The sequence below is a fragment of the Eubalaena glacialis genome, chromosome 2 (genome assembly GCF_028564815.1).
Source record: "Eubalaena glacialis isolate mEubGla1 chromosome 2, mEubGla1.1.hap2.+ XY, whole genome shotgun sequence".
In the NCBI taxonomy this organism is placed as follows: Eukaryota; Metazoa; Chordata; class Mammalia; order Artiodactyla; family Balaenidae; genus Eubalaena; species Eubalaena glacialis.
Window position 1 is genome coordinate 76,754,109 of NC_083717.1, and position 25,877 is coordinate 76,779,985.

At 36.7% G+C, this 25,877-nt stretch overlaps 1 protein-coding gene across 6 annotated transcripts in view; it reads left to right on the forward strand.

Moving 5' to 3' along the window:
• Positions 1-22,524, forward strand: part of SLTM (SAFB like transcription modulator) — a 43,873-nt gene extending 21,349 nt beyond the window's left edge. For 3 of the 6 annotated variants that reach the window (XM_061180261.1, XM_061180265.1, XM_061180267.1), the window contains 16 exons: positions 1,799-1,826; positions 3,171-3,639; positions 4,273-4,322; positions 6,475-6,593; positions 8,869-9,018; positions 9,234-9,337; positions 9,436-9,602; positions 10,081-10,166; positions 10,376-10,539; positions 12,929-13,109; positions 13,850-13,974; positions 14,816-14,986; positions 15,529-15,843; positions 15,957-16,101; positions 19,954-20,114; positions 21,942-22,524. In XM_061180261.1, the coding sequence (XP_061036244.1) occupies positions 1,799-1,826; positions 3,171-3,639; positions 4,273-4,322; positions 6,475-6,593; positions 8,869-9,018; positions 9,234-9,337; positions 9,436-9,602; positions 10,081-10,166; positions 10,376-10,539; positions 12,929-13,109; positions 13,850-13,974; positions 14,816-14,986; positions 15,529-15,843; positions 15,957-16,101; positions 19,954-20,114; positions 21,942-22,050 (2,544 nt within the window). In that variant the 3' untranslated portion in view covers positions 22,051-22,524. The remainder of the gene's footprint in view (positions 1-1,798; positions 1,827-3,170; positions 3,640-4,272; positions 4,323-6,474; positions 6,594-8,868; positions 9,019-9,233; positions 9,338-9,435; positions 9,603-10,080; positions 10,167-10,375; positions 10,540-12,928; positions 13,110-13,849; positions 13,975-14,815; positions 14,987-15,528; positions 15,844-15,956; positions 16,102-19,953; positions 20,115-21,941) is intronic. The other 3 variants (XM_061180263.1, XM_061180262.1, XM_061180266.1) reach the window with 3 other exon arrangements.
• Positions 22,525-25,877: the final 3,353 nt, after the last annotated feature.

Sequence of the window (25,877 nt, forward strand, 5' to 3'; positions counted from 1 at the left end):
TCCTTTCCAAATGTTGCACATTAGAAATGTAATGTTTAAAACTAAATTCCAGCATAACAATTAGGAGATTATTAGAGCACAGTATAATGGACTTATATAATAATAGGATTCACATTGCTGTCAGTCAGTAATCTACTTGTTTTGGACTATTTTACTTCCTAAGCTTATGGCTTAATTGTTTCAGTGTTTTCAGTTTCCTTCATGTTACTTTAGTTTGCAGTACAATTGGTCATTCCCTAATTGGGGCACTTATGTGTTAACTTAAAGTTGAAAAATTATTTTGAAAATGACTTCTCAGAAATATGTTTGTTACCCAAATGTTCATTTTGAGCATATGGTAAAATATTTGACATTTTTAAGGAATGCATGCTTTTATATGAATCTAAGATATTGTTATAAGATTAATGCGGCATTTAAAATTTTGTTTACAGTTCAGTTTTGCCTTCAGTCTAATTTCCCTGCTAGGCTGTCACTCTAAGGCACAGTTCTTAAAGTGTAGCCCCTGGACCAGCAGCAGCATCACCGAGACTTGTTAGAGATGCAGATTCCCAGGCCCTGCTCCAGACTTGAATCAGAAACTCTAGGGTTGGTGCTCAGCAATCTCAATCTCAATCCCAAGCCCTCAGGGGATTCTGATACAGACTCAGAGTTTGAGAACCACTCCTCTAAGGCTTCGTGTACGGTAGCTTCACACCACCTTGACTAAAAACAATCTACTTCTACTCAGCTTTTATTTTAAAAGTTATAAGTTAAAACATTCCTTAATTTTTTTCCATTACTGAGATTATAATGCATATTACTAGCTTATTTGTTATGATCTTTAATTTTGGGAAATGTTGTTTCTATTTTGCTATGATTCAGTTATTTTTGTAGTATTAGCTTGGTGTAGAGTAAATAAAGATTTTCCCCTCTGTGATATTCTTGTTTTCAAGCCAGCACAAGCTTAATTTTAGATTACGTGATATCACAAATTTTAAAATTGAAATATCACATATTTTAAAATTAAAGCCAATCATTAAAAAAATTGTTACTTGTTTTGATTACCTGTAGCACAAATACCATTTTTAAAGTGGCTGACCACCATTGTATATGAGACAGCTTATGAATTCATTTTAACAGATTAAAAAGGAATGAAGAATTTGAAACTACTCTTGTAGTCATTCTTACTTCTGAGATACCTAAGAAGGGAGTGTTTTTTGTTTATTAATATACATTCCATCCCTTGAAAAGTATATGTTTTCATGTTAGCTTTTCTGGTACATTTTGAATAGTATGTCCTAAGAGTGCCTTTGAACTGAGTCATGTAAAATAATCAGGGCAGGCTTTTTATTGGCGTCTTTTTGCATCCTCTTTTTTTGGGGCGGTGGGGGGCCTGCGCCTCACGGCTTGCGGGATCTTAATTCCCAGGCCAAGGATCGGACCCAAGGCCCAGCAGTGAAAGCGCCGAGTCCTAACCACTAGACCGCCAGGGAATTCCTAGTGCCGTTTTGATATGAGTAAGAGTCCGGTTATTTAAACTAGTTTTGAGTAGTGAAACTAAATAATCCAGTTCATTGTTGATATAATCATTGACAGATTTGCCTGTTTTCTTGTGTAAAATCAGGTATAACAGACATATGCTACATTTCTGTAAATGTGTTTTGGTTCAGTTCTGATTGGAATATCCTGTATTTATTAGTGATAGGTGTCTCTAATAATATTAAATCATTCAGTAATTAAACTTGATAGATCTTGTACTATTACTGAAATCCAGTTTTAAGTGAATTCATTTTACATTTGATTATTCTTTGAATTTCAGGATGGTGAGGAAGAAGAAAATGAGAAAGGTATGTTTGATGCTAAGTAGAGTTTAAAAATTGGTGACATTTAGAAAAACAGTAAATTATGTGAAAATAAAACATTCCTTATTTGAAATCTTATTTTTGAAATGAGTTTATTTTCAAATTTATCAATTTAGTGAATTAAGTTAGCACCTTGATTTTATTTTTCAATTGGTTTTAATTTTCTTTTTAACACTTTAAAGATATGTTCTAACTTAATGGTACATATCAGTTACTGTAGTGGACAATGCCATTTTTTATTTAACCCAATTTAAATTTTATTTTTAAAAATAACTCCTAGCATACGGTAAGTTGATTACATTCTTGAGACTGGCACTGCAGTAACTCATACGTGCTTGTTGGGAGTCCTGGTATGTAATGGATAATTAATTTTACAACTAGTCCTAAAAATGTTGGGTGACCAGGAGACTGACTTTTTGTTTGCTGCTTAGAGAAATTTCGTACCGTCTTCTGACAGTTTCAGTAGTTTAGGAGAGCTATCTCATCCAATACAATTGCAGGGACACCAGTAGCAAAATATGTGGTCAGTATGAGGTTTACGGAAGAGTTCTTGGAAAGACGTCAAAGGATCCTCCTACTTTGGACTAGAAAGGACATGGAACAGGGTTCTAAGCAAGGCAGAATAAAAAACCTAGAAGATATGATGAAGTAAAGCAACCAGCTGAAAATCTCAGATGCCCGAAGCCTTTCTCTTTTGGGGGAATGCAAGACATCTTTGAAAATGGTAATTGCAGGACTGACTGGACAGGATGAAGCCTGGAAATAACCACTTTCCTAAACGTTATGGAGCAGGCCATCTTTGGAGCCTCCTGTAGCAGTTTTCCATGTGATTCTGGACTACACAAGAACTGAATAAGAAGAGTGAAAAAGATGAGGCCCTGAATACGTTGAAGACCGATTGGTATCCTCAGACTGTGACCTTTCAAGACGTCACCATGGGAGTTCTGAAGGTCACAAGGGTTAAATCCCAAGATAATTTGAACATTGAATACCAAATCTGCACATTTGTCACTCTCTCGTGGAGGAAAAAAAATCTTCCATATGCCATTAACTTATAACCAGAAATGAAGAACTGGTATCCTCAGGATGGAACCATTTCCTCACTTTTGTTGTTTGGTATTTGTATTTAGAGATCATTTTTTCCATGAAGAATAAGTGATCCTGGGTAAAGGATTGTTTATGTTAGTTAATACCCTTGTGTTTTTCTTCCTAACCTTCCATCAGTGCTAATAACTGGCTTTATATTTTCTAGGTCCTATTCTAGCTTATGAATATGAAATTGTTTAAACTTCTTGTTTTGCCGTATTTATTCCTGTTAAATCCTCTTAGATATAGCAGGTTCTGGTGATGGTACACAAGAAGTATCTAAACCTCTTCCTTCAGAAGGGAACCTAGCTGAGGCTGATCACACAGCTCATGAAGAGATGGAAGCTAATACGACTGTGAAAGAAGCTGAGGATGACAACATCTCGGTCACAATCCAGGCTGAAGATGCCATCACTCTGGATTTTGATGGTGATGACCTCCTAGAAACAGGTAAAAATGTGAAAATTACAGATTCTGAAGCAAGTAAGCCAAAAGATGGGCAGGACGTCATTGCACAGAGCCCGGAGAAGGAAAGCAAGGATTATGAGATGAATGCGAACCATAAAGATGGTAAGAAGGAAGACTGCGTGAAGGGTGATCCTGTCGAGAAGGAAGCCAGAGAAAGTTCTAAGAAAGCAGAATCTGGAGACAAAGAAAAGGATACTTTGAAGAAAGGGCCCTCGTCTACTGGGGCCTCTGGTCAAGCAAAGAGGTTTGTTTTTCTATGTCAGTTCTTTACGATACTGAATTCCAGCATTCAATAAGATCACTCTACATTAAGGGGGTGGCTTCAAGACCATGTACAGTAATTAGTACTTATGATCCTGCCTATAATATCTTTGACCGTCATAAGTTACTTTAAAAAAAAAGTTCAAGATCTTCGTAATATGCAGTGTGTCCTACTGATTGCATTGTCGAATTGTCAGCATATATTTGGTTTTTTTGTTGTTTTTTTTTTTTCAAATTGACAATTTTTTTGTGTTTTATTTTTAAAAATCCTTGTGATGATGGTTAATGAACAACTATCAGTCCTAAGAACACAAAATGAAGTCAAGTCCCAGTCCTGAAATCTGGAGAAGATGGCCATATATCCACTGAATAGAATTGTCAGAAAATCTAGATCTTCAGGCATCTTGGGGAAAATCAGTGCAAGAATCCTAAGGGAATCATTTGTTCAAATAACCTAATCTAGGCCTTTGGAATTATTAATTTGTATGAATAGCACTAGTTTGAAATATAGTCAATATCAAGCTGTTCGATTTCTGTTCTTTTGTTTTTGTTTTTTTTCTGTTGTTGTTGTTTTTTTTTTTTTTTTCAATTTTCTTCTGGTGATTTGCTTCTTTAGCTCTTCAAAGGAATCTAAAGACAGCAAGACATCATCCAAAGATGACAAAGGTAATGGATTTTTTTTCCTGTTTATTTCAGTGATAAATTGCATATTTTCATTAAAAAGTAATAATTGCCTGGGGTTTCCTTTGACATTATTTAGTCCTCAAAAATTGACATACTAAAATTTTTCGATGGCCTTTATGTAAACAATGGAGTTAGATTACAGCAAATTCTCAGTGTGATTGAAGCATTACTTTCTTAATTAATCTGTAAACTGGTATGAATTTGCTTAAAATATATTTGGTCTGTGTTTTTTACATTGTGTTCTAAGCATCTGTATGGAATATTCATATAACAGATATTTTGTTTTCTTATATTAGAATTTCAAGTATTTTATCTTTGATTGCAGTCACTTTTAACCCCTGTACACCACCACCAGTCTTTTCCCTTTCTGTCTAGTAGGAAATATGGTATAAACAGTATTTGTGTATATTTGTGGAGCTGAAAGAAAGTCAGTCTCTAACATTTGGTTTTACTTTCTTGATTCTTTAAATCAGGGCACACTTCTGTTAATATAGCCAGTTATACAGTATTTTAATTCTTCGGAATTTACTTCCTATTTGACTTATTTTGCATTGATGAGAGTTTTATGTAGAAAAGTAGTTTTATTTTAATTTTTGTAAGCTTAAAGGTGCATTATTTGATTACTTTTTGTTACTGGGAAGTCTCAGTCTCAGTTTGTCTCCTGGTCATGTGCATTAGTGTCATCTTGTATATGCTGTATACTTGAAAAATATTTCTTGTGTTCTAAAAAAGCATTTTAAGGGAAAATAACACCATTTAGGTACTACAGATTCTGAAAATGCCTCGAGTGCCTGAAAAAGTAATGTGTTCCTTATACTTTATTTAGTATATTTTGTTGGTATATTTTAATAATTAGAAATTTTAGTGATTGGTTTAGTAATTGACAATTAATTAATTGCATTACCCACATTCCTTACAGTTTGGTTAATGGATAAGATATAATAAATGTATTTAATGTTATCCTTTAAATTTAGAAGCCTAGTGTAGTCTTAATTAAATGTTAACTTTTTCCTGTCATTAAATTTTTTTTTCTGTAGTTAGAGAAGTACGTGGGCCCAAATGTTACTGGTAAAATAAAAAAGATGCACAAACTTCCAGTTAACATTTCATAGCAGATCGTTTGATAAGTACATTTCTTAAGAACACAAATGCAGCAACCATTAATGTTTAAAATATTTGAGTCAGGCATGTGTTGTCTCCTCATAAATACACTGAAAATAGTTCTTCAACTAAAACTTGTGGCTTGTAATTTTTAAAGCATTAAACATTTTACTCCAATAATGCAAAGTTATAAAAATTGTTACTTTTGTTTGCTTAGATACTGTTTCCCTTAGAGTGGGTAAGAGTTGTTTTCCAAGTAAAGTCAAATGAATGAAAATTCCTTTTTTATAATAGCACATTTGAAGTAGAGCACTGAAGGATGACTGACCAGGCCTGTATTTTAAGAAATGGCACTTATCTGTATGAAACCATAATTTGTGTATGGAAATAGTGCAGAAATAATTCATATAACCATTTACCTACTCTAAAGGATTTTGAGGTCTCTGATCTTATTTTTGTAAGTGATTTTAGAAGATTTTTTTTTAAATACAGAGTTATCCAGCTTCATGTAATTCCCACTTTCTCTTACCCTTTCTCTGATAGAGAATGAAGGTGAACTCTGGTTGGCTAGTCTTTGTTATTAAACATTCAAATTCTTGAAAACAGTTTATCCCTTTGTTTGACTTTTCCCTTTGCACGCCCAAGTTTCTCAGGATCTAAAGCCCACCACAGATGTAGGTAATTAAGCAGTCTGTACATTCCTAGATGACTACTTCCTGGTTGCCTGTATTCAGTGCAGTGGTTGAGTATAAGTTATTGAGCTTAACAGCAAAAGTCCAAGACATGTAATTGATTTTTTTTGCCTACTTTGTCTTAAAATTGGTGCAGTAGGAAATGTACAGATGATCAGACATGTTTGTATTATCTGTTATTGTGTTTGATTTTAATAATAGATGTGTAGGATTTTGATGTAGTAAAGTTGTACTATCAACATTAGAGGGTATTATAATTTTGGAAGAATATGGCCCTAATAATTGTGTTTAAAAAAATTCCAATTGAGATAGTTAAACTTCTGATATTAAATCTATTCTAGGAAGTACAAGTAGTACTAGTGGTAGCAGTGGAAGCTCAACTAAAAATATCTGGGTTAGTGGACTTTCTTCTAATACCAAAGCTGCTGATTTGAAGAACCTCTTTGGCAAATATGGAAAGGTACATTCTTTTTACCTTTTTATCCATCTTTCTGGTATCTCCATTTTAAATAGAGGTTATATTCAAAACAGTATATATAAAATCTAGTTTCTTGTCTGTCTTAGGACTGTTACAGGCATAATTATTGAGTTCTGTAGTAATGGTGAGTTTCATCATATAATCTCACTCTGAGCCCTGGGAATCTTTTATTAAGAGCTCATATTTTGAGCCCATTTAAGCCAAGGACTGAGTTTGATTCATTACATTCATCATGATATTTCTTGGACCTAGAATTGCTGAGGCTGATCTGGTCATCTGGAAAATATAGGTAGATTAATATTAGGCAATGGGATATAGAATATGAGGGAAAAAAACCCAAAACTGATGTGGTCCTTCTCATTATACAAATTCCAGTACAGTGGTGGTGAAAAATGTAAAACTGGTAAAACTTAATCAGAAGTTTTGATATGTGCTGTGAAGGAAGAGTGCAGGGTGTTAGCAAAGGGAGGCTTTACTGTGGTTGGTTCATCAGGAGAACTTTTTCTGGCATATGAGGGGGGCCCTAACAGAAGAGAAAAATAGTCAATGATTAAATGAATTGAATATTCAATTAATGGCTGTTGAATTAAGTTGCAGATGATCTGCATCCCTTAGGGCACTCACTATTTTCTACTTTACATTTTAGTGTTCAATATATTGATACATCATATATAACCTCCTCTGCTGTAAACTCTTTGATAGCAGGGATCTTTATCTACTATACTATGTGTGCACATGGTAGGCTTTCACATATTTATTAAATTAATGACCAGTATCGGTAAATAGCCATTAATGAGTGTTACAAAAATCTATCCTATTGATTTTAGGAGTTTTTTTTTTCTTCTTCTAATTAGAGAGTTACCTGCACATTAAGGAGGTTCTTGTAGATGTCAGATACAGAACACTGAGAATTGTGGTCCCATGATCAGCTGTGGTATATTTTTGGTTCTATTTTCAACAATTTATTGTTAGAGCTGCAAAAACGGTATTTTGATGTTGGCATTTATTAGGATTAAAACTATATTAGGAAACCATGTATTTATAACAGGGACCTCGGGCTTAAGAATTAAGCTGTTGTTGGGGCAAGTCAGCGTTTCCCAGAGTTGAGATAAAAGCTGATAGCTTCCAGCTACCCACACCATACAGCCTCCTAAATTCCTTATGTTCCTCTTCCTGACACTGCGTCCCTGTTCCTATTTATTCAGCCCTACATTGTTCTCTCTCGCTTTTCTTCTCACTCATCCACCCCTGCCTTGTCTCTCTTAGCTATTCATTTTATAGAATTGAAATTATTTGTCACTTTTATATTGGTATACATTTTAAAAGTACATAGATGGAAAGTGTGTCTTTTTAGAGTGTGTTTTTAGGGTGTTTTTTTAAAAAATTAATTTATTTGTTTCTATTTTTGGCTGTGTTGGGTCTTCGTTGCTGTGCGCGGGCTTTCTCTACCTGCGGCGAGCGGGGGCTACTCTTCGTTGCGGTGCACGGGCTTCTTGTTGTCGTGGCTTCTCTTGTTGTGGAGCACGGGCTCTAGGCTCACAGGCTTCAGTAGTTGTGGCTCACGGGCTCTAGGCGCACGGGCTCAGTAGTTGTGGCGCACGGGCTCAGTAGTTGTGGCACACGGGCTTAGTTGCTCCATGGCATGTGGGATCTTCCCGGACCAGGGCTCGAACCCGTGTCCCCTGCATTGGCAGGCAGATTCTTAACCACTGCACCACCAGGGAAGCCCTAGGGTGTATTTTTAATGTTGCTTTTTTACATGTGGCAGATTCTTTATTTTTGAAAGACCCATTATAGAAAAGTGTTAACACTTATTTAGACACTTTCTAGGAACTTACCCTTTTTGTTTTAATATCTTTAAGAGATTCAGGGTGGGCCTTTGATAGGGAAATTTTGACGCAAATCTAATTGAAAATATTATTTCTTTGCTTTCGTTAATTGTGCCATTACTTCATTGATGTGACTGACTGTGTTTTGGCAATGTATTTGAAAAAAAAAAAAAGGAAAAAACTAAAAGCAGGTTAGATTGCTTTTTGACGTTTTAAATTGTTCCCCTGAATATTTACTGAGTACTTACAGGCAAGGTAGATGGTGATCATAGAATAATATATGTCCTAAATTTATCCTTTATCCTGAATTTATACATTCTAAACATATCCTTTAATTTGAATAGTCTCCATTCTGAAGTTTAATCTATTTAGAAATGTATGTGGTTGTAAAGTTGTAAAACTTTCTAAAGTATAATCTCATTTTACAGGTTCTGAGTGCAAAGGTAGTCACAAATGCTCGAAGTCCTGGGGCCAAGTGCTATGGCATTGTAACTATGTCTTCAAGCACAGAGGTGTCCAGATGTATTGCACATCTTCATCGCACTGAGCTGCATGGACAGCTAATTTCTGTTGAAAAAGTAAGCTTGCTTAAGTGTTTATAAAAGGGAGGTTACTTTGAGGGCTAGTAATTTTCAATTTAAAGACGTTACACTGGTAGGGAGTAGAATTAGGAATGACTTATTTTTATATATTATTCATTTCTGTTTTCCAAATTTTCTACCATTAACATACTTTTTACAAACATAAAAATGTAACGTTAAAACACATATTTTTTCCTGTTTAAACCTTTCAGGTTAAAGGTGATCCTTCTAAGAAAGAATTGAAGAAAGAAAATGATGAAAAGAGTAGTTCAAGAAGTTCTGGAGACAAAAAAAATATGAGTGATAGAAGTAGCAAGTAAGGATTTATTTTGTTGATAAGCATATAGACTTTTTTGGTACACTGATGAAGTAGTCCTCATTTTGTTGTTTTCTTGCTTGGGGTGGTATGGTCAGGACACAAGCCTCAGTCAAAAAAGAAGAGAAGAGGTCGTCTGAGAAACCTGAAAAAAAAGAAAGCAAGGATACTAAGAAAATAGAAGGTAAAGATGAGAAGAATGATAATGGATCAAGTGGCCAAACTTCAGAATCGATTAAAAAAAGTGAAGAAAAGAAACGAATAAGTATGCTATGCATCTTTCTTCTCAATCCCTTTCTAATGCATCCTACAATTTAATTTTTACAGTGGAAGGGGAAACTTGAGATTACAATCCAGATAAATATTTAAACTTTGTTATTAGAAAAGGAGGTAGAAAAGGAGGTCTAATAGACTGATTGTCCTCTCCTTTTCCACTCTTAGGAGACAGATGTCTTCTTCCACCTAAGCCCATTTACTGTTAAATCTGGGCTGACTGAAAACGGTCATTGAGTAGTAGCTATGTAATAGATCTTTTGGTAACTCTGAAAGTATTTATGTTAGCGGATCAAGCTTTAAAAACTCTTTACCTTTAAGTTCTCATAGAATAAGTTTTTTATTTCATGTATTGGTTTATGAATATTTGGTTGTCTAAGAATTCAGCATTTTTACATTATATTTTCTTTTTTAATGAAATATTTTTAGACATTTGCTTATCTAATTTTTTTTTTTTTTTTCCCTCTTAGGTTCAAAGAGTCCAGGACATATGGTAATACTAGACCAAACTAAAGGAGATCATTGTAGGCCATCAAGAAGAGGAAGATATGAGAAAGTAAGTCTCTGAGGCGGATGTTGTTTACTATTCCACCTGTTCCCAAAAGAAGATAAGTCAGGATCTCTAACCATTTGCGTGCTTCCATGCTAGAAAACCTAAGAAAAGGGGAATGTCATTACTCATTTAAGCTTTTTAAATGACCAGCTCAACTTGAAAAAACAAAATTATTTTAACTTGTAGTCCTGTTGTAATTTTTTTTCCTACAGATTCATGGAAGAAGCAAGGAAAAGGAGAGAGCTAGCTTAGATAAAAAAAGGGACAAAGACTACAGGAGGAAAGACATCTTGCCTTTTGAAAAGATGAAGGAACAAAGATTGAGAGAACATTTAGTTCGTTTTGAAAGATTGCGACGAGCAATGGAACTTCGAAGGTAGGAAAAGAGTCTATTTTATACCTGTCTTTAACTATAGGTACATCTTTAACACTAGTTATAAACCAGATTTCTGGAAATTGTATGCCTACAGAAAGATATTTGTCACTTTTAAGAAGTGTAGTAAAACCTAATGATTTCATAAGTTTGCATAGTATTTTACGATTTACAAAATACCTTTCCATCTATTATCTCTGTCTTGACAGTTCTGTAAGGTTAGTTATGTCCATTATATAAGTGAAAAAAATGGAGGCCCAGAGAGGCTAAATGACTCTTCCAATGCCACGTGGCTAATGAGTGGCAGAGTCGGGACTCAGACCCAAGTCTTCTGACTCCAAGTCCAATGCTCTTTCCTCTACTCCAAAGCTGCTGCCATAAAAAACGTGACTTTAAAGGAAAAATTGATTTTTAGATAGGATAGTCTCAATGTAAGGTATAGTGGTCAAATAATATGTTGACATTTTAGGGAAAACTTATTGTACTTTGAATTAGAGACCAAGTGAAGGCAGATTTACCCTGTGAACCTTATTGTGTTAAGCTCTGTCCCAAAGCAGGCATTCTTTTTAAAACAAAACATTTCTATTTTTAGTGGCAATATCTCAACAGTTCATCATGAGTGCCAGTTTGCTTTCATATATCAACTTTTGGATGCCACTTAAAATATTCTTGTGAAAGTGTTTCATAATATAAATTTCCAAATATTAACCTATACTGTCAAATGGTCACTTACAATGAAATTTCATCTATTCATTCACAAGAGTGCTCGGAACTACCAGAGATACTTTTAGCAACTTAAATAATACTGTGATTGCCGCACAGTTTACCTAAAGGAAATAACCCTTGCATTACTCAGAAGCTTTGTTGGATGAGGTCTCAGCACGCTTAGCCTCTTGTTTAGAGGACCACAAGTTGAGAGGAGGGTGGGAGTGGGAGTTATTAGGCAGCACTCCTCAAACCCATTAGACCAGCACCCCTTTCATAGTAAACAAAAGAGTTACAGCACCTTCTTTACTCATCTGAAACGAAATTGGTATATAATATACCTACCCGTACAAATATATGAAAAATATCAATATAAAGCCTTAACTGTAATATGAAGGAAAAATGAAAGTAATTTGTAATGAAGCATATATTCCAGATATGAATGTTTAGGCTTGACTCTCTAGAAGATCTAATGAAGTAGTCAGATGTTTGCACCCTTCTTAAGACTCAGTGAGAATGTGACAGCTACAAACACAGATTGATACCGGTTTGTCATATTGGTGAGTCAAATACCAGGAGTGTTGTTGACGTTATGACATGATTTCTGAAATGGTGAACAACTCTTGGTGAAGTTCTCAAGAAAGTATAATTTTCCCTCTTACTTATATGGAGTTGCATTCCTGGAAACTTTAGTGTACATAAAACCACGCCAAAGCAAATGAACCTAGCATTTATTAAAAATTAGTTAAGTTCTAGAGCTAGATTTTTTTTCTAGAGGTGATTTTGTTTTGATGACATGAATGTCCATTATGGCATCTGAAAGGTATATTAGGAGTGTTGGACAGTTTTTTGTTATGCAGAACTATCTTGACTATTCCACACATCAGAAGATATTTAGAATCCTTGGTCCCCTTCACTAATTGCTGGTAACCGCCCATGGTCATTGTGATAATTAAAAATGCCCCTCAGATTTCCATGGGGGTAGTACTGAGCCGTTGAGAACCACTGGGTTACTAGGGGAAGACATGGTGATAGACAAAATACACTGGGTGCCTTAAAGTAAGGAAATGATTAAAAAAAAAAAAAAACTGTTAAAAGTCTTAATATAATAACTTAATTTAGTTGAGCAAACATTTGAACTACCTCCTGAATCAAAGAAGCATGTTACCCGGAGCCATCTATTGTGGGCCGTGAACACTCCGAAAGAGGCTTTGAGGCAGCCGTTCATTGTATATAGCGTTTGCTATAATTCGTGCTGATGGTTATGATCCCAGGTTATCAAAAATAGGGCCTACCTCATTTAAGGAGACAGACTGTATCCTATTTTTCTATCAAAAACAGTAGAAGTTGTAGTTTTGTAAATTCATGTATGTAGAATATCTCCTTTTAAAAATGTTGATTAATTAATGGGCTGTTATAGTGGGATTTTTATTTAAACAGGAATCATCTAAGAGGCAACTACTCTATAAAATTCAGCTGTTCAGTTGACAGTCTTAATAAATAAGTGACAGTATTGAAATCTGTTTAAAGTTTTATTTTGAGTTCTCTTTCCAATTACATTAAAACTACTTAGAATGAGTTGAAGTTTAAAATTGCCAACCTCAGGGAAAAATACAAATTCAAAAGCTATTCTCTTTCACACAGTGCTAGCATAATTTAAGTATTTCTAAATACTGATTTTTGTTAGACGAAGAGAGATTGCAGAAAGAGAGCGTCGAGAGCGAGAACGCATTAGAATAATTCGTGAACGGGAAGAACGGGAACGCTTACAGAGAGAGAGAGAGCGCCTAGAAATTGAAAGGCAAAAACTAGAGAGAGAGAGAATGGAACGCGAACGCTTGGAAAGGGAACGCATTCGTATTGAACAGGTGCAGTCAGAAAATCTTTTCATCTTAAATAACTGACCTTTTTCAAACCCTGTGATTTTTGCCCTAAAATTTGCTTTACATGTTGTAAAGCTTCTATAGAATAAGTTTAGCTAATGAGCATTTGTTAAGTGTCCCTGAAAGATAACAGTGAATTAGGTGCTAGTTAAAAATACATTTAGTTATGATGACTTTGTTCTAGCCAATTGGTAATACCTCGAGCTCTGCAATATCATGGCAGCCTAATAGTCTGAGCATAGGACTATGAGTCCAGAGTAGTTGTAATCCAGGCTCTGTCACTATCCCATTCTTAGAAAATAACTATTTCCTTACATATTATAGTGGGAGTGATTTCCCTAGGCTGGAAGGAAATAATGCCTCTCTTTGCAGAATTGCATCCAAGGTTTTAAGGCACTTAATCTTCATACATATTAAGAACTCTATTTCTAATTCCCTTTAGGTGCTTTTGTTTAAAATTATTAAACTAAATCTGACCTTCCAAATTTTAAAAATTGCCAGCTTTTAACACCCAGTCTCTGTTAATTTTAATGTTGCAGAACAATAGTCATAGCTTAGATTGCTAATTACTGAAGTCAGATTTTTTTTTTTGTCCCAGGTATGTGTTTTGCCTGGTGCTTGCCTATGATGGTTTCTTAATGACAGGATTAAAACAAAGTTGCAAATATACTTACCTTATGTTTTCATTTTGCATTGGTTGGTTCTTCCTTCTATGTTATCTGAAGGAACGACGTAAGGAAGCTGAACGTATTGCTCGAGAACGAGAGGAACTGAGAAGGCAACAGCAGCAGCTTCGTTATGAACAAGAAAAAAGGAATTCTTTGAAACGGCCACGTGATGTAGATCATAGGTAGTTGCTTACTTTCTTTAACAGTAGCTTACTATCTTATTCCTTAGTCCAAGCTAAGACTAACTCTAGAATTGGAGAGTACAGGCACTCATCACTGGAGTAAAGGGTCATGATCAACAGGGATGGGAATGATTGCAGTATTGAATTGGACCCAGTGCATTGTCAAGTAGAAGAGTCTGCTCTTCTTTCTATTTCCCTTCCTAATGCAAATGTTTTTCCACTATGACTGGAAATACATGGTAGACTTCAGCAATGGCTCTCAAACTCAGACCCATTTTGAAAATTCTTACAGGGTAGTGCAGATGGTACAGAAATCAACGTCATAAATTTGGGAAGACTAAAATATAGATTCTGTATGTGTTTGCATTCATGGTTCTTAATAGATTTCAAAATACAATATAGTCATTTAATTTTCTCATTACACATTCTGTGAGATTTAGTTGATAGTGTTGAGAAATAAGTGGAGTGAATGAATTGTGCTTGGGACTGACCCCTCTAACCTTTCCAAAGTTAAGTATAACCAAAAAGGTTGTATACACCTAGTTAGAATTTTATTATAAAATGGTATCAAGTATTTATCTTATTTGTCTTTTCCATTTAGTAATTTGAAAACAGACAATTTTTCAACTATTTTCTTTCCTGTGAAATTCCTCTAATAACTATACGACTTTGTATAACAATAATTTTTTGCTAGCTTGTTCTTGTAACAGAATGTTTTGTCTTGAGTTTATTAGCCCTCTGTATCCACAGTTCCTAGCATGTGGTATGTATGACTCCAAGTAGGTGTTATTTGATTGTTGTAAAACTAATTTATATAAACGAGCAAATATTTCTCTTCAAGGCGAGATGATCCTTACTGGAGCGAGAATAAAAAGTTGTCTCTAGATACAGATGCACGATTCGGCCACGGATCTGACTACTCTCGACAACAGAATAGATTTAATGACTTTGATCACCGAGAGAGGGGCAGGTTTCCTGAGAGTTCATCAATACAGTCTTCATCTTTTGAAAGGTAAACAGATTATGTTGAAAAATGCTGTATTTGGTATATGAGCCTTGTTAGTGATAGTTTGGTTCTCTATTAAAATCTTAAGACGTACAGGTCATAACTGAGTGTTCAGAACAAATCATATGTTTGGTTTTTGTATTTGTTAACGAGACTGTGATTCAGTATTCAAAATTAGTTTTATAGGCCACCATAACACAGTTAAGTAGGTTGGTTTTATCTTCTTAACCTTTAAAACTAAGTGGGAGTACTGTTAACTTTGGATGGGCCTCAACTGTGAAGAACAGTAAAATACCCCTCACGTTGGTAGTGACTTGAGTGTTTGATGTAATTTCCCTTGGATGGCAAAAAACCAACCTTCATGCCAGACATTTAGCTCAATTTAAAAGAATATAGGTTATTATCAATAATTGTGGCTATTTTGGTCGCTTTGCCTTAAGTTAATTTTTAAAGAAGGTGTGATTATTGTAGGTTATGCAAATAAAGTTAAGAAGAATAAGGCCAAGTAAGTACTTCTCAGGACCTGTGTTCTTTGTTTTGAACAACAGGCGAGAACGTTTTGTTGGTCAAAGTGAAGGGAAAAAAACACGTCCTTCTGCACGAAGAGAAGATCCAGGTTTTGAAAGGTATCCCAAAAATTTCAGTGATTCCAGAAGAAATGAGCCTCCACCACCAAGAAACGAACTTAGAGAAACAGACAGGCGAGAAGTACGAGGGGAACGAGATGAGAGGAGGACAGTGATCATTCATGACAGGCCTGATATCGCTCACCCTAGACACCCCCGAGAAGGAGGGCCCAATCCATCTAGACCCACCTCCTGGAAGAGTGAAGGAGGCATGTCCGCCGACAAACGGGAAGCAAGGTATTTGTGTAGTTTCTAATGACTAGCTAGTGGTGGGTTATAATGCATTTGGGTTTTTCAAAAAAAGGTATAATAGAGTTTGATTGTGTATGTTTCTGGATTTTGTTTAACAGAGTTGAAAGGCCAGAAAGATCTGGGAGAGAAGTATCAGGGCACAGTGTGAGAGGGGCACCCCCTGGGAATCGCAGTAATGCTTCAGGCTATGGAAACAGAGAGGGAGACAGAGGAGTAATCACAGACCGAGGAAGTGGAGCACAGGTAAATGCTTATGCAGGTTTATTGTCAACTCTCCAGAAATAAATTTAAAGGACTTATGAGACACATTGTATCTATAGTATCATTTGGGTGTGGACTAGACTAGTTAGATTAGAATGATTGAGAGTTTCTTGTGAAAGATCTTAATGCCTCTTGTATTTTCAAGTCAGTAGTTGAACATAGTAGTCCAGAGAAGCGGGATACTAGCCCTGAAATTTTTTTTTTCCTTCCAGTTTTATTGAGATATAATTGATGTACAGAAAGAACTGTGTAAGTTTAAGGTGTACAATGTAATGATTTGACTTACATACGTGATGAAATGATTGTAGCCCTGAAATTTTTATTAAACTTCCTGCTAAAATTTGAGAATTGTTACATTTGGTAGATGAGCCTTCCTAATGATGACTGGCTTTATTTCTTTTTTAAGAAATTGAGGCTTTCAAACTGGATGGGAAATCTTGGGCCCCTACTTGTGTTTCCCGTTCACCTTTTCCTTTTTTTTGTTTTGTTTTTTTTTTTGTTTATAATACTCTCTCTTTTCTCCCACTTTATTAAGTAGCTTAAAGTATAGAACTGAAATAAAACAATTGTCTCTTTTTTGCTCTTTTATTTTTAAAGGTAGGTAAGTGGAATATTTTGTATTTGCCTTTTTCACTCTTGTGACGCTTTATTGACTTGAATATTTTCTATTAAGAAGTCAATGAATCTCGACAGAGGACATCTCTTAGCAATTCAAATGAGCAAAAACCTTTTACCTGATTTGAAAGCATTCTGTCGATGAAATACTGGCATAATATGGGTTGACGGTAGCAGAGAGAGAATATTCTCTTAAATTACATACAAAAAAGAATTCTGAAGTGTGTGTGTATGTGTATATGTGTCTCCATCCTTCAGCCTGTAGTATACTCTGGTGCTCTGTTTTGTATTTGAATACATATTAGGTTTTGTAGCAACATTTTTTACCAGAAAATTTTTTAATCTCTTGGCATTCTAGTTAATACAACTCTGCACTTTCCATTTCATACAAAGCATTTTTGAAACAGATTTGGGCCTGCTGGGATTTATTAAGTTTTAATGTTTCTAGTAAGTAGAAATGTTCAAGAGATGAATTCATTGAGCTATTTATCCTGAATAGAACATTTAAGATTTGTTACATAATCCAGATATTCTGCCTTAGTTAGAGTAAAATTTAAGTCTCATAGACTAGTGCCCTTGCATTCAGATACCCTTTTTGCAAAAGGTATCCTGAGGGAAGAGATCCTGTTCCTCCCTTGGAAATTTGGTTTTCATGGTGTTGGTCTATAAGCTGTTCTGACTGTAGTATTGGGTTGGCAAAAAAGTTCCTTTGGTTTTTAAGTACAAATAAAAGGCACATTTTTCATTTTCACCAAGAACTTTATTGAACAACGTATTCACCATTTTGTTCCACTACCTTCTGCCATTTTTCAGGCAACTTCATAATTCCGTCTTCCCAAAACTTTTTATCTTTTTGAGCAAAGAACTGTTCCAGGTGCCTTTTACAGTCTTCCAGGGAATTGAAATTTTTCCCATTAACCAAAATAAGTGGAAAGCCGAAGGTGCAATGCCTGGTGAATACGGCAGATGAATCAGAACTTCCCAGCCAAGCTGTAACAGTTTTTGCCTGGTCATCAGAGAAACATGCGGTCTTGCATTATCCTGATGGAAGATTCTGTGTTTTCTGTTGACTAATCTGGACACTTTTCGTCGAGTGCCACTTTCAGTTGGTCTAATTGGGAGCAGTACTTGTCGGAGTTAATTGTTTGGTTTTCTGGAAGGACTCCCTTCTAATCCCACTATATACACATCACCTTCTTTGGATGAAGACCAGCCTTTGGTGTGGTTGGTGGTGGTTCATTTCACTTGTCCCACGATCTCTTCCGTTCCACATTGTAGTACGGTATCCACTTTTCATCGCCCGTCACAATTTGTTTTAAAAATGGAACATTTTCGTTACGTTTCAATAGAGAATCGCATGTGGAAATACGGTCAAGAAGGGTTTTTTCCACTTAACTTACGTGGAACCCAAACGTCAAAGCAATGAACATAACCAAGCTGGTGCAAATGATTTTCAACACTTGATTTGGATATTTTGAGTATGTCAGCTATCTCCCACGTGGTATAATGTTGATTGTTCTCACTTAATGTCTCGATTTGATTGCTATCAACTTCAACTGGTCTACCCGACCGTGGAACATCATCCAGCGAGAAATCTTCAGCACAGTACTTCGCAAACCAACCTTTGACACGTTTGATCAGTCACAGCATCTTCTCCATACACCGCACACATCTTCTTTTGTGTTTCAGTTGCGTTTTTACCTTTCTTGAAATAATAAAGCATAATATGCCAGAAATGTTGCTTTTTTCTTCCATCTTCAATATTAAAATGGCTACACAAAAATTCACCAATTTTGATAAGTTTTTTTTAAAATGCATGCTGATGTGACAGCTGTCACAGTACAATCTAACAAAGTTGTTTCAAATGAAGTTAAAGACAACTAAGCGCTACTAGAGCCATCTTACAGAAAAAACAGAATGAACCTTTTGGCCAACCCGATATATCTCTGTAGGGCGCCTTCAGATTTCTGTAGGCTAAGTGTCATAACTTTTGACTCTTTTTTTCCCTCAGATCCTTAGTTCTCTGCTTTTGTTTCTTTATGTTCACTATTCTTTTTTTTTCATAGTCATGGATGTAAGACCTTGTAAGAGCCATAGCACTAACTAGTACTGTGTACAGTAAGATGACAGCTCCTGTTTCTATGTGGTATTTGCATGTTGATCATATACCCCACCTTGATTTGTCTTAAGGTTTTGACCTCTCAGTATGCCTTCTTACATATATATAGAAGATCCAGGCATTATATATAGACCCAGAAATACTCAAGGGTCAAAAAGTACATGGGTGCTAGAAGGTATAGAAATAACAGTGCTGGGCTTCCCTGGTGGCGCAGTGGTTGGGAGTCCGCCTGCCAGTGCAGGGGACACGGGTTCGAGCCCTGGTCTGGGAAGATCCCACATGCCGCGGAGCAACTAAGCCCGTGTGCCACAGCTACTGAGCCTGTGCTCTAGAGCCTGCAAGCCACAACTACTGAGCCGAAGTGCCACAACTACTGAAGCCCATGCGCCTAGAGCCTGTGCTCCACAACAAGAGAAGCCACCGCGATGAGAAGCCCACGCACCGCAACAAAGAGTAGCCCCCGCTCGCCGCACCTAAAAGAAAGCCCGTGGGCAGCAACAAGGACCCAACGCAGCCAAAAATAAAATAAACTAATTAATTAATTTAAAAAAAAAAAAAAAAAAAAAAAGAAATAACAGTGCTGAATCATATTCTATCCTTCTACCTTTTCTACCCTGAAGCCTGAGAAGCTTCTTAAAGTAGATAGAAACCTTTTTTCATATTATTCATTCTTTCATCTTCTCACACATCTTATTAATTTCCTTCTGACATTAAAAGTACACCATAAGGGGCTTCCCTGGTGGCGCAGTGGTTAAGAATCCGCCTGCCAATGCAGGGGACGTGGGTTCGAGCCCTGGTCCGTGAAGATCCCACATGCAGCGGAACAGCTAAGCCCGTGGGCCACAACTACTGAGCCTGCACTCTAGAGCACGTGCTCCGCAACAAGAGAAGCCACCGCAATGAGAAGCCCGCGCACCACAACAAAGAGTAGCCCCCGCTCGCCGCAACTAGAGAAAGCCTGCGCGCAGCAGCAAAGACCCAACACAGCCAAAAATAAATAAAAATAAAATAAATTTATCAAAAAAAAAAAAGTACACCTTAAGTAAATTGGCCTGAGGCTGAGTCTGTCCTGACTTTTCTTTTAATATGTTATTCTTTAGCACTATCCCGAAGAACGACATGTGGTTGACCGCCATGGACGGGACACGAGTGGACCAAGGAAAGAATGGCATGGTCCACCTTCTCAAGGGCCTAGCTATCATGATGCAAGGCGAATGGGTGATGGCCGGACAGGAGCAGGCATGATAACGCAGCATACAAGGTAAGTAGTTAATCAGTTAAGACTTTTCTGCCAGCATGCAACCAAACCTTTTTCCTTTTCCTTAAAGGTCATTATAGTTTCTGAGAGATTGAATTGCAACTAGTAACAACCCTAGGTCTGCCCAGATATTTCCTCATATTAACCCAAAATCTCCAGGGCAGCTGATGTTAATTTGTGAGTTAACGTTCCTCATTGTAAGTTAATTGATTGACATTCTGGCATATCGATCTCCATACAGGTAGGTATGTATGTCAGAATGCAGTAGATAATGAATATTAATTTCATGTTGGAACCATCTTCTTGTTCATTATCATTCTGAAAATTCCTAGAAAGGAAGAAGAAACTGAAAGTATGTTCTGCTTCCGCCCTTTTCAAATGCTAGGAGATGAGCTTTATTTTCTCTTCATACCAACATCTGTTGTGGCCCTTCAGCTGGCAAGTGTTTGGCCTCTCTCTCTCCCATGCCCTTTTTTCTTTCCCATTCATCTGTCTTAGAAGAGACAGTGGCTTGGCTCAGTGATCCAAGTTACTGCTCTTCTATTGGTTGCTTCTACCCTCAGACTTAAGTGACTGTTTACTGTCCTTGTGCCCTGCACAGCCTCATCACTCATTCTGTCCTTGGTTATTAAAGGTCACCAGTACCTTTTTTCTTGACAAATATAGATTCCTTTATTTTTTTAGTTCTTGGGCTCCTTGGTGGTTAAGCACTGTTGCTTTTCCTTTTTTAAAACATTCCTCTGTTTTCTAATGTACCATAATTTTCTTTTCTACCTTTTTAATTTACTTTATTGGCTCCTTCACACGGTTGGATTTTAGATACTATTCTTTATTTTTAGCTTTATATCATGATCTCCATGTAAATGCTTAGATTTCTCCATAAATTCAGGGTCACAAGCAAACTCATTCCTCTGCGGTTTCAAACCTTTATGTTTCAGTTGTTATCTCCAGCTTCTTTTGATTTGCCATTGCCAGACTGGGCCTCATCTTTATCTTTCTTCACTCCTAGCATAAATTTCTAAGTATGGTTCAGTTAAAAAAAATATATTTGTGGTAGCTTTGTCTTCTTGCTCATTTCAGCTTCTATCAGATCTTCCCAAATGAGTGTTTTCTCTCCTCCATTTTTCACGTTATTTCTAAATTTAACCGTTGGGACTGTTTTCTTACACTGTTTACTTGCTCCAAAACTACAAACAGCTTCTTTAGGTTACAGGATCTAATCTAGATTCCTCAGCCTGGCATCCAAACCTTTCTGTAATTTGGTTTTATCCTACTTAAACCATTTCACCATGGGTTTTTCTCTCCCAAATTTGTTGTAGGATTTTGGGGTGGGTCTTTATTCCTGTATTATCCGTTCGTACCTACTGTGTTGCATTATACATATAAAAGAAATTCCAAGAATATTTCTTGAATGATGTCCTGTAGTTCAGAGGTTCAAGTTCCTAGTTGATGCTGACGCTGCAGATCTGGGGGCCACACTTTGAGAACCACTGCTCCAGTCCATTCATGCACAGACCATTAAATGGCTTACTAAGAGGCAGAGGCTTTGACGTGAGGTTGCCTGAGTTGAAATCCTCACACCACCATTTATTATCAGTTCACCGTTGTGATCCTGGGCAAGTTACTTAGCGTCTAGATCTGTCTTTCTTCATCAGGAAAGTGGGGTTAGTAATGGTACATACCTGACAGGACTGTTCAAAAGAGTAAATTATTTAATATGGGTAAAGCACAAAGAACAGTGTCTGTTAAATGATAATCACTTTTTAGGTATTAGCTGTAATTATTTGTTCTTTTGTTCTCTGACTTTTTTTTCTTTTAAACCTTTTTCAGTAATGCATCCCCAATTAATAGAATTGTACAAATCAGTGGCAATTCCATGCCAAGAGGAAGTGGCTCTGGATTTAAGCCATTTAAGGGTGGACCTCCACGACGATTCTGAAAATTAGCTCTCTACCACGGTTTCAAGATAATTTATTGAAATCTCCTGTAAACTTTACTTGACTACTTATGAAGAGGACCTCTGACTTGCTTGAGATTTCTGTCAGACTTTTTCTTTTTTCTCTTTTTTTAAAATTTAACATGATTGCTTTTCTCAATTTTGGAGAAGATGTTTAAATAGTTCTGTTGTAACTTTTAATAGTTTTGTGTATCATTCAACTTTTTTTTTTGCAGCACCAAACACATTTGAAAAGATAGGAATCAAAACCATTTTAATGCTGTGTGAATATAAAGCGTAGTTTGCAGGTGTGTGGTAGTAGTTTAATTTCCAGCATTAGCTCTGTGGTGTCAGGCTCTAGAGTTACTTCTTGTCACCAAGCATTTTCAGCCTCCATTTTGAAGGCTGTTTAAGCTTAAAAAGTCTGCTGTTTAATTTTTAGAGAATAAGATTGTTCCTTGCATTTCTGAGTATTATGTAACCTATTTTTGCAGAAGGTACTGTTACATTAAGTGCATCTGTGTATCCTGGTTTTAAAAAATGTACTCTTTTTTGAAATAAACCTTCATATTCTGTATAGTTGCTAAAGCGTTGAGAACCTTTTTAATTGTAAAATGAGAACCGATTTTCAGTTTAGTGTAGCAGCACACTTGTTGAGGTTTGCATGGTATGAAACCAAATAGATTACTGAAACCTTGGCCATGAGGTTTGTATCACTGAGGTTCTTAGACTGAGTTGTGCAGGTAAGTGCACTTTTAGGTAATCTGCACTGTTTGATGGATAAATTCCATCTCTGGGAATTGTGTGGGTATTAATGTTTCCATATTCCCAACTATGTTGAGAAGTGGAAAAAAAAAACCCAGGTTCTAGCTTGGTGAATCAGTTGGGTTTTGTAAATACTTGTATGTGGGAAGGCATTGTTGTCTCTTTGTGAAAATAAAAATCCACACCTGGAAGTGTATGTGTCTTTGTTTCCAGCTTTTTAGGTGTTAGTCCTCCAGCCCTTTTCCTTACTCCAAGTAATTGACTAGGTTTAGAGCTTTAACGACAGACTTTTGGTTTTTGTTCCTAGGAAATAAGTCTAACTTTGACTCTTCATCTCAGTAGCTGGGCAGCACACTTTGTTGAAGTGTTGGAAACTTAAGCACTAACCTTACTGGTTTTTTTCTTTAAGGCATCTTTTCCAGGAAAGTCCTTCAAAGTAAATTCAGAATAGCGCCTCTTAAAGCCTCGCGTGTTCCTTCATATAAATCAGTGATGAGTAATTCAAATGGTCTAGATTCTTGGAAAACTCAGCAGTCTGTATGCTCGTACAGAGTAAAAGATGGGTGCCAAGGGATTGCTCTGAGGCCATCTTTTGATTTGAGAAGGAGTCTTTATAGAAGTTCTTGTAAGTGTCCCTGAGTAGATATGGCTGTGCCCATGAGATGGCTGAGACTTTGAGTGCTGTGGGCAGCCAGGGTACCCTCGTCTTTGACTCTTTGGGGGAACTGGCACTTTTTGTATTGTTCTGGATTTCATACCCTTTTCTTCCCTTCTTAACTCTACAGTTGTGGGAGCAGGTGATGTGTGTGTGTGTGTGTGTGTGTGTGTGTGTGTGTGTGTGTGTGTAGGGGTCTACTTCTTCATTTCCTGATCCCCTCTGCACTTTGTAGAATGGCACAATGGAAGCCTCAGTGTGTATTGGAGTGAACTAACTTCTACTCTGCCTCTCTCTGTGACTTTGGGTCTCTGTGTCACTTCTGATCTTTTTTCCTCATTTTTAGCGTGGAGCTATGCTTACCACAAGGGATTACACAGTTGCTAACGTTGGTACGCACTTCACGTGCTGGGCAGTGCACTAAGCATTTTAAGCGCGTTGCTTGCCTAACACTCAACAGAATCCTACTAACTGTAAGTAACAACTATTGTCCTACCCATTTTTCAGATGGGGACCTGAGACGTAATCTCTTAAAGTATTAGATCTTTGATTTGTTATAATCTCTTCTACACCTACACTGAATGGTACAACAGTCTACAGACTGGTAGGTAGTTATTTTTTCCTCAGTTTGCCATAGTATAGCATTTTCAAGTTGAAAAAAACCCAGCAAAACCACCTTCTGAAATTTTGGCATTGAGTTTGGGAGTAGCCCTTAGGGTTCAGGAGCACCAGTTAATAGAGATCTGGCTGGCTAAGGATCAGTAGTGAAAACCAATTTTAGAGATTTTATAAAGGAAGATGGGTTCCTCAAAACCAAGGAAAAGGAGGAAATTTTGTTACTCTCCATATACTTGTTGAGCAATCCAAAAATGTTTCAGCAATCCAATAATATAGAAGGTTTCAGTGATTTAGGAGTAACAGCTTACAGTGGTTTAAGAAAAAGCCCGTCTTAGCAAGCTTGGGCAAGACACTGAAGTCAGAAACTACACATGCCCAAAATAATTGTAAAAGAAAAAAAAAAACTTCAGAGTTGCATAGAAGAATTTAGAAACCCTTCTGCCTATGTTTGTATCCCTTGCTAGATCGTCACTTAACTCAGTTCCTCCATACTTAAGCCTGTTCCAACAATTAAACATTCACTGAATCCTTACTGTAAAAATGTCAGATTACTTTTGCATTCTTTCCAGCTTCATCTAATCCAGCTCCTTACCTAAAGATGAATCTTTTCCAGTACCTCCAACAGTGCTTAATTAGCCTTCCTCTCAGTGCCTCTGATTTAACATGTTCAATTACTGCCCCCCACAAACTAGCTAATCCTCACAAACATTTAGTCACTATCTTCAAAGTCCGTTAGGCTGCCATACATAAAATTCTCTTTCCTACATCACTTAAACTGCATCAGTCAACAAATACTGCCTATTTTTACCTGCAACAAATTGTATTCTGAAATCCTTAAGTGCTTCCTGCAAAATAAGCTATCTTTCCTTTCTCTGTTATACTTAGCCCTTCTAACCAGGCTTAACGGTCAGGTTCCAAACAGTTAATTTTCACCTATGTATTCTGTGCTAATTACCTTTATCTTATGTCCACACCACCAAACGGCATATATTTTTCTCTTCTGTGTTTTAAACCTTCAAGTTATCACCTCATCTCCCTTGGAATAAATCTAAAGTCTTTGGAGTTGCACTACTTCTCTCACCTCATTTCCTGCTACTCTCCTTGCTCACTTTGTTTCCATCACATTGGCCTCTTCTTGTTTCTTGAATACAGCATCCCGTCTCTGGCCTTTTGCATTGATTCCTTGATCTGGAATGCACTTCCCCCACATATCCACATATCTCACTTCAAGTCTTCATGAAAATGTCATGTTCTCAGTGATGCCTTCCCTGGTATTATATTTAAAACTGCCACACTCTTAGCCCACCCTCAGTATTCTCCCTTCCCCTTCCCATCTGACATTTATCATTTATTTCTTCCAACTTGGATGTAAGCTCCAGGAGGGCAGCAATTTTTGTTGGTTTCTTGTTTTGTTTTCACTGCCATATCGTGAGCACCTGGCACTTAGTAGCTACTCAATATAATTGTTGAATAAATATATGGAGAATTCAGAATTTGTATAGAAGGGGCTTAGGGGCTGCAGTCTGGTAGGAATGGGGGTTGGGGTGGGGGTCTGGGCTTTATCTTGAAATTGCATTGGTGTAACCAACGCACTTTTCTAAGAAACCTTGAGAGTATCTGGTGAAAATTAAGGTAAGGGCTTGAGGACGGCCAAAAGCCTCTCCAAGCCACCCTTCGGAGAAGTCACCAGTAAGAAATGAGACCATTTAGAGACAGGCTGCCCAGACCATCAGATGTAAGCCACAGAGGAGATGCCTGCCTTAGGCATGAATATTAGCCATTAGATCATCTT